This window comes from Tachysurus fulvidraco, chromosome 21 (assembly GCF_022655615.1).
Source record: "Tachysurus fulvidraco isolate hzauxx_2018 chromosome 21, HZAU_PFXX_2.0, whole genome shotgun sequence".
Lineage (NCBI taxonomy): Eukaryota > Metazoa > Chordata > Actinopteri > Siluriformes > Bagridae > Tachysurus > Tachysurus fulvidraco.
This window is the reverse complement of record NC_062538.1, coordinates 6,659,856-6,669,172: the sequence shown is the minus strand read 5'-3', so window position 1 is coordinate 6,669,172 and position 9,317 is coordinate 6,659,856. Positions and strand designations below refer to the sequence as shown.

Sequence of the window (9,317 nt, the reverse complement as noted above, 5' to 3'; positions counted from 1 at the left end):
AAGTTTGTTGTAAATAAGATGATCCAAATCCAAAGCAATGATTTTACCTCCAGGATTACAAACCACTGACACTGCAGACATCTTCAATGAATGCTTTAATTAAATGTCTCACAAATTAAACTTGTACGAACTTACGCTTATAAAATTATACACACTATTCTAATTGAAGTGAACACCATAATAGTCCCTGTGTAGGTTGTTGAAACAAAACTTTAGTAATTTACTATCCAAAGCTTGTGTGTGTGTGTGTGTGTGTGTGTGTGTGTGTGTGTGTGTGTGTGTGTGTGTGTGGTTTGCATGCTCTCCCTGTGCTTTGGGTTTTCCTCTGGGTTCTCAGGTCTCCTCTCTCAGTGCCCTGTGTCTTCTGGGAAAATCTGGACATCTCTCAATTATGTGCATTTAAATAACAATATTGTACTTAGAGATTACTTTAATTTTACTACACGTCATGGAAGCTGTGTTTATTTGCATTAAAACAAATTTTAACAAATGCATCATTAGGAATGTTGGAAAATAAATTACAAACTGTTAAACATTTTCCATGTGGATTTTAAGGTGTGGAGACAAACTGCTGAGCCTCTTACATAACAGTATTGTATTGTCTAATAAGATTGGTGTCAAAAACGATACTGGCAGACAGGGGATGTGGTGAAGAGCTGACGGCTCGAGAGGTGGGGGGAAGTGGGAAGAAACCTAAACCCTTCCCCAGCTCTACTGTTTCCAGGAGGGAGATACAGTAACTTCCTGTGTAACAGCACAACATGGCGGGTTGAAGGCGAGTTTTTCTTGACCTGTTTATCCACCACACAGTGACTCTGAGCTCTGTCCTTCACCTACGTCCTCTGTTTATCGTAAAGAAAAATCAAAAGCTTACAACTGACTATTTTAATGCATCATTTTTCTTAACAAGGGGATTTTTCAGACATTTCAAACATTTCAATTTCATTGTTTTGTTTTGTTTTTTCTCCAAATTTGGATATTTGTTTCGAATGACAAACGTATCGAGTACATGCTTTCAACATGCATGAGTTAATAATCAAATATTATAAAGAGGTTTCTGTATTGAATTCAACTTTTGGACACAACGGCGTGTTGTTCTTGAGTTTAATCCCTTCCCCTCACCTGCCAGATAACCATGGTATCTTAATAAACATCACAATGGCATATTTAAAAAAAAAAAAAGAAAAAAGCAGGGAATATGTGTAAAATAATCTGTGTAAAAAAATGAAAAAATCTCAGTAACGTTGTCTAGCGCATGCATTTAAACTCATGAGCGTTAGCAGCGTGTGTGTATGCTGGTTCAGCTTGTAGAGACTAAACTCATCCTGATGAATATTCAGGTTATAATCAAATCAAAATTCACAGAGCCTTGAAGACACCTGTGTCAGGTGTTGGGCCATGGCTGATTAGAAGTGTCTGTAATGAACGTAAATAAAAATAAAAAGCTCTAAAACAACTGAATTTGAGTTCTAGCTTCAAAACTTGCTGACTCATTCCTATGTCCTTAGAGACTCTTGGGAAATGAAAACCAAAGATTAGTTCCTAGTATGTTTGTGTTACAAGGTGCTGGTTATTACACGATTGAAAAACCGTACTGATGGCAAACTGGGTTTCCAGTTTATAATCATCTGGCCAAATTCTTTCATGTTTTTATGTATGAGTAAAAAAAAACTATTTTGTTTAAATTTCAACATATTGGCATGTTCTATATGGCTGCATGAGAGTTTTTTTTTAAGATCTTAAATTTGTTTCAAATGCATGACTGTTCAAACTTCGACAGATCTAAGACGTGAAAATGTTGCAAGCTGATTCCTGTTCAGTCATCAAGTGCTGCAAGTGACAGGTTTTCTAATTCAAGCTGCTTCCCACCGAAGCCCCACCCTGTCCTGCTGGGAAACAGTAAACGAGTATAGAGTGTGATGTCAGCTGGAGCCTTTGCTTCCTGATTAGACTGCCAAGATGCCCGTTTTCCCCCAATCAAATCGAAGTCATGGGGAAGTAGTGTGGTCAAGGCATAACTGAGGTTTCCCTGCACTGCATCGCTTGCAGCTGCTGATGCAGACACCCACTGTGCTTGCAACTCAGCGAGCTATAATCCTGTAGTTCAACAAGCACCTTATAACGTTTAAAAGCTTTAGAATAACCTGTAACTACTAGCTAATGATACATTAATCACTTGATTAATTAATTGCCAAAAGACAAATGTACACAATGTTCCCTTTACTTTAAATACAGTCCATCAGCCAAAGTGGACTTTTAAATAATAATTAATGTCTATTTCACTCTGAAAGTTTGTTTTTTTTTTGTTTTTTTTTTGTGTGTGGTGGGTGATATTCGATGCTCATTCCTAATTGGTCAGAAGCTGTTGTTTAATTTTTGTAAATAATGTGTTTATTTTATATGAGGTTTATATTCATTCTCTTATTTTAATGTTAGGAATTTCTTAATTACACAGAATAGATGAAGTACTTAAATTTATTTTTGTTTTAAACTTAACTTTAAACTAAAGGAGACGTTTATTTAGCATTTCTGGAAGGAGTCTCCATTGTCAGCACTTCATAACTGCTTTGTCACAGGAGGACAGAGGTGAGTTGGCTCTTTCCAGGTTCTCAGTAATATGACAAGCAAATGTTTTTGTCTTATTAGCCTTGAGAGAAAGAGAAAAATAGTAGATAGTAAGTATCACATATCTCTTTTCAATAAAAAAAAGTAAGTGTTATGGTATAAGAGGAAGACTTGATGTTATAGGGAAATGATTTAACCCTTGTCAAGCCTTGTCCTGTGTTATTCCTTACTAGCTTCATCTACTAATTTTTAAGCTAATCATCATTATTTACGATACAAATGCACATTTGTTTCTCAGCTAAATTACAGATATAACTAATTGGCATTATGATTATTATTTAAACTATTCATAACTTACATTATTACACTACTGTTAAGCTTAAAAGAGACTCTCAATCGTTATCCAGTTTTTCAGTCATGACTTGCCTAGGGAGAATAGACTTAGAGGACATGTTACTACACTTATGGTGAAGGAAAAACTGTGTAAATTTCTTTTGACTGAGGCATAAACCTTTCATGAGGTCATAAAATGCACAATCGTGTAACCTCATACTATTATGTGATTAAGAATGGTGGGGAAAAAATTGTATGTGCTTTAGAATTTCCTTGACACTTGACTGACATGCTCGTTTTTTTGCTGTGTTTGTCTGACTGTACGTATCTAAGACATTTGTCATAGCCTGTACACAACAAGCACCAGCCAACTGACCCCCTGACGCCTCCTGCAATCCTTTTCCAAAAAACTGATTCTCTTTATAGATTTCTTATCATAATATTAACATCAAATTCTTATAATCATATTTCTCAGGTCTTGGTTTTCAGAGAAGAACACAGTGTCTTTTGGGTGAAGCGGGTTGAGGGTTGAGGAAAGCACGAACAGCCTCGGCAAACACGTCCTTGATGCCGTCCTGGCTGAGCGCCGAACACTCCATGTACTTGACGGCATGGATTTGGCGGGCTAGCGCTTGGCCCTGCTGCAAGGTTATGGGAGCCTGATTCTGATCTTTCAGCTTCTTCTGCACCTCAGGGTCATTGCGCAGGTCACTCTTGGTACCCACAAGGAGGATAGGAACGTTGGGGCAGTGGTGCGTCACCTCGGGATGCCACTTGTGCTTGATGTTCTCGTAAGAGGGTGGGCTAGAGATGGAGAAGCAGATGACAAACACATTGGTCTGAGGGTAGGAGAGTGTGCGCAGACGGTCATATTCCTCTTGTCCTGCCGTGTCCCAGAGGTTAAGACTGATGGTCCGGCCATCAACGCTCACTTGAGAGCTGTAGTTGTCGAACACGGTGGGGATGTACTCTTTGGGAAAGGCGCCAGTGGTGTAAGAGATGAGCAAGCAGGTTTTCCCCACTGCACCGTCTCCCACAACCACACACTTGATGCTCTGCATGCTGGAAGGATAGAGCACTCAGATCGACCGAATCTCCTTCAGCAACCTCCTGAGAAAGACACACAAAACATGTAACCAAGAGCATTCCACCATGAACGAAAACAGAGAAGATGAGGAAGTGGTTAATGTTTTGAACTGAGGGAAATGAGCCTAAACGCTGCCATCTTAATCTATGGTTCATATATGATGGGGACGATTTAAATAGATTTCCCTTTTCCAGGAAGGGAACCTAAAACTCGACATATGGTGGAAGCTAGTAAAAAATATGATTTGCATATATATTATGAGGCAGCCAATAATTTATACAAAACATATCTTGGACTTCTTTACTTCTTTCATTATAAGGTTTGCTGTAAGCTGGGTTCACTGTTGTGCTGCATGAAACAGCCTGCAACTGCTTAATAACTTAATACTGGTCCTAAATAACATGAGTACATATTTCAAATACTAAAAATGAAAACAATCACCAATTCATACAAAAGAATTATTACTAAATGTTTATTTCACTACGCTGAAGACAGATATTAAGGTATTAAACAAGGAATAAAAAACTTTCTGCTGGTTTTAGAAAATATTTAGAGATATAATAATTTCACAATATCAGCACAAATTTAAGAGTGTTTTTCATCACATACCTCAGCAATTTGAGAACATAATATTTCATTTAATGTATTAGAGTCAAAGCTCTCAGTCCTGAAGACTTTCCCATGTTGAAAAAGTTTAAAGTTGCAGCTTTTAACTCAGACAGTGACAGTTTGAGTCTCTTTCCAAAAAAATAAATATCTCACATATTAGAACAAATGCATTAATAGAAGCTTGCGGTTTCCCTTCCAGTCAGAACTACTGTCAGAGCTACTGTTATAGAAAAGTAATCGACATCTTCAGACCAATCATTTGTGAGAATCATGCAGCATTGTGCGATGCTTCCTGCAAGTGTATCAAGGAAAACATGTAGCTTGGAGATATAAGTGCAACAGATGAACTTTATTACTGATGATTTTGACATGCTCAACTCTTCTGGGTTTATCTGCAGCACTTTTATTTATCTAATGATTTCTAAAGCCATTTTTTTCACAACTTCTCCATTAAGTTTTCTTTTCTTCTCTTTTACTATTCACTTCTCGTTTCCTGCCAAACCTTTGCATATGCTGTGAAGAATCCATGATCACTTAGAGTTACAATGACTTAAAAGTTGACACGCACACTCAAGAGGTAAGAAGTAAATCTCTCAATGTTTTTCAAGTTTTTATTTTATTTTATTCTTTCGTACTCGTTCAGAGTCTAGCAGATAATTTACCACAGGATAATGAAGCAAGACCGTCTCTGCCCAATCTCCAGGGATGGGGGGAAAAGAGCGATTTAGAGCCCAGCCCATTCTGCTTTAAGGCATTAGCTAGTGAGATGTTAGTAAGCCAAGAACTTAGCAAAACAATTCAAGAGGTGGAACCCTCTTGCTCTGTCCCTCTCTGGTCTGAGACAACTGACTGGCCTGTAAGACTGATAATGTAAGTCAGGAAGAATTTGCAAGTGCAAAAACATGTTTAAATACAAATAACATATGCAATTCACAACAATTACAATTACCCACTTTAGTTTTAGTAGCGTTAAGACCTTCTGTATTATTATGCTAACAATTTGGAGTCTGGTTAAAGCTGACTTATTTGCGTTGATTAGCAACAGGAAACATTACTGATGGTGTCAGAAGTGAGACAATACCTGCTTAGAAAATTTGCTACATCACTGCAAGTTATCAAGATTATTAGTTATCTAAGTGAAAGAGAAGCAGGAAATAAAGAATGAGTGTGAACAAATATCACTGCCCAAAACATCTGCACAACTACAACCAAAACTTGTGGAGACAATCAATTATTAACACAAGGGTCAAAATTTCGTTTTAGACATGTTAATGTCAATCTCTGTTTTAGAAGTGTTAATGTAAGTCTGTGTTTTAGACGTGTTAAAATCAGTCTGTGTTTCAGACGTGTTAATGTCAGTTTGTCTTTTAGACGTGTTAATGTCAGTCTGTGTTTTAGACTTGTTAATGACAGTCTGTGTTTTAGACTTGTTAATGTCAGTCTATGTTTTATACGTGTTAACGTTAGTCTGTGTTTTAGACGTGTTTAAGTCAGTCTGTGTTTTAAACATGTTTAAGTCAGTCTGTGTTTTAAACGTGTTTAAGTCAGTCTGTGTTTTAGACGTGTTTAAGTCAGTCTGTGTTTTAGACGTGTTTAAGTCAGTCTGTGTTTTAGACGTGTTTATGTTAGACTCAGTTTTAGACGTGTTAATGTTAGTCTGTGTTTTAGACCTGTTTAAGTCAGTCTGTGTTTTGGACATGTCAATGTCAGTCTATGTTTTAGACGTGTTTTATTCAGTCTGTGTTTTAGACGTGTTTAAGTCAGTCTGTGTTTTAGACATGTCAAACTGTCTGTGTTTTGGACGTGTTAAACTGTCTGTGTTTTGGACGTGTTAAACTGTCTGTGTCTTGGACTTGTCAGTGTTCTGGTTGTGTTAAATTTAGTCTGTCATTTGGCTTTGTTAAACTCTAAAGTCAGTGCATTGACACTTTTGAGCCTGAAAAGAAAGAAAAGGGAACTAAATCAGACTGAGATTGCTTGGGAAATGAAAAAAGGTGGAAGTATCTGGTTAAATATGAAATATTCTCTCAGTTCTTCACAAAATGTACTTGCTGAGTTTGCATGAATGGTTTATGGGAAAAAAATGTGTCAGCTAAGTTTTATTCAATTTGGGTGAAGTTGCTGAATCCTTGGTCTAAATGTAAAAAGTACCAAATACATTTTCAAGCTCTTTAAAACACTAATAACACCCTAATAAACTGCAGTGACTACAGAAGCCGATTACATATGTATTCTTGCTTAACCAAAAACGAACTATTAAGTGTACAAATAGTTCTTTCGACACTGTTACGCTTGTAGTGTCTCAAATTGACGCATGTCACAGAGCTCTAGCCTTTTTTGTAATTTCTGAATTTTTAAGGTTAAAGCAGGGCATACGGTAAGAGGGGGTATTAATAATGAACTCTCACTTAGTACAGGCAGCGAGGTGTTGCAGACTGCTGAGCAAAGAATCTTCTTTTACAAAACGTCCTCTTTACAGAAGAACGAGGCACAGCCAGTCAGATTGCAGCTGAATGTGTGGCAGGTGGTGGGTTAAAGCAAACTATGTTTAATGTAAAACATATTTGCATAATTGATATCCTTCAGATCAGGGAAGTAAATGTGCGCAGATGAATGGACTTTACAAAACCATGATACTGATATGGACACACACACACACACACACACACACACACACACAGACACACACAGACACACACACACACACATACAGTCTATAGGATGAGGATGTCTCTCTACACACAGTTCCACTTTTCCTGAAGCAAAAGCCACAATCTTTATCTGTCTCTTTCTTTATTCTTGCAACATTTTTAGCCAGTTAAAACAGGCTAAACTACTGAACTCATTGAAAGAAAAGAGAAACATTTTTAAAAAATACATGAGATACAAAACATAACCCTGAGTTGACATAATAATTTTTTGATCATTTTATTATTTTTTTGTTTGTTTGTTTAAAGGGACCAAACTCTACTATTTCATTTTCTTTCTCTCTAAATGAATGCATCTATATGAATCCTAACTAAAGCTATATCCCATGAACCTTCTCAAGTACAACAGACACACTGAGGGTACAAAGGAAGTACCCTTTATGGTACCATACAAACAGCAAGTAAATCTACAATGGCACCCGTTAACTGTTAGGTTAACCTTTAACTGTTCAGTAGCTGATCTTATAAAGTCTATGCGTATGATATGAACTTTTATGTCTCTCTGGTTCCAAACCAGTCACTGAGATGTTTTCCTCCCACATTATTATTATTATTATTATTGTTATTATTATTATTATTATTGTTGTTGTTATTGTTTTGAATAATTCACAAAGTAGTCAGACAGACTATATATAAAAATGGTACTTAAACCACACCATTTCACGCTGCTTATCTTTTGCACGTCGATATGCAGATTTTACCTTTAAAATTCATAATAGAACTGTAATTCTTCTTTTGAGTAAAACTGATAAAGCTCTAGATACACACTGCATGCATCTTTCAAGATAAAAAGGTTCAAGAGGTGCTTAATTTATAGTTTTATAAAATTAAGGAACCAAAATATACCATCAGTAACACATTTCCTTTATTACATGTACCTTATCTTTTACCTGGGGAAGGTGCATGTGGTGTAGCTGTTATACTAGGTCTAGACTGAACAGTCCCGTTATGTGCTTCCCTTTTCTTTTCTTTTTTTAAAGATCCATACTAAAGATGCACAATATGCCATCCTGATGGTACAACTCCATTGACATGGGATTGTTGATTAATACCCCAGACAGTGTAGAAATGTAGTGGTGATAATGCATGGGAGTGGCACCTGGTTCTCTACAGACGATTGACAGATGAACGATTCTATAACTCGAAACTCGAGAAAGATCAAAACAATCCGACATGAATTGTTGATGTAAAACGACATAAGTCATTGAATGATGCATATAGTTTAGGTCTGTGCGCGCGACTGTCTGCTTACTGCCTGAAGTCAACGCCCGGAGTAAAGAGAGAGAGAAGAAATACGCTCAGATGTTCAAACTGTCACACGACATGCACAGCCTAGGAAGTTTAACATAACTCACACGACACAGTGATGTGTAAATTAAGACTTCTTACCGAACATACTCTGCTTCAATCCCAGTTAATCCCAGCGCGAGCAGCGGGTCCGTCTGTAAGCACGCGCACTCCGCTGTGGCTCTCAGCTACTTATTGAACAATGTAGGAAGTAAAGCGCGCTCCGAACAGAGGAAGTATGGCTTAACGACATATTTGAGGAAGTTTGCTAAACTGAGGCCCTGAAAATGTGCGTGTGGGCGTAAAACTAGATGTTCTGCACAGGGAATTCCCTCAGTGCTGCAGACTGGCCTACCGTCATCATTTTTTTTATTAAGTTACTGCAGTGTATTCTCAGATTTCACTACTCCCACTCAGTAAACAATCTTTTTTTTCCTTTCCCGTCATACAATTTTGCATAAATTCCAGTTTTGCGGTCCTATTGACAAATAAGGTCTTAAAGGCACAGACTCAAATACATGGTCCCTCTTTAGTGTGAAAGTGCAACGGTCCCGTTAATCTACTAGGTCAAAGGGGTTTTAGTAAAGACTGAAAAAAGTTTCAAATAGCTTTTATCATAAATCAGCAAATAAATACAATGTTCCTACATTATGTGTCTTCAGATAACATGTTTAAAATCTAGTAATTACAGACTTGTTGCATTTTTAATGGAATTGTTTTGGTGTAAG

The 9,317-nt window shown here is 37.1% G+C and overlaps 1 protein-coding gene across 1 annotated transcript; it reads right to left on the bottom strand.

Moving 5' to 3' along the window:
- Positions 1-446: 446 nt before the first annotated feature.
- rhogb (ras homolog family member Gb) lies at positions 447-8,849 on the bottom strand. The gene is made up of 2 exons (XM_027156875.2): positions 8,692-8,849; positions 447-4,008 (listed from the first exon to the last, which is right to left on the bottom strand). The coding sequence occupies exon 2, from the start codon at positions 3,957-3,959 to the stop codon at positions 3,384-3,386; it is 576 nt and encodes a 191-aa protein (XP_027012676.1). The 5' UTR covers positions 3,960-4,008; positions 8,692-8,849; the 3' UTR covers positions 447-3,383.
- Positions 8,850-9,317: the final 468 nt, after the last annotated feature.

Bases quoted from the DNA above. Each gene is read 5' to 3' on its own strand.
- rhogb (XM_027156875.2), bottom strand. From the start codon at position 3,959: ATGCAGAGCATCAAGTGTGTGGTTGTGGGAGACGGTGCAGTGGGGAAA.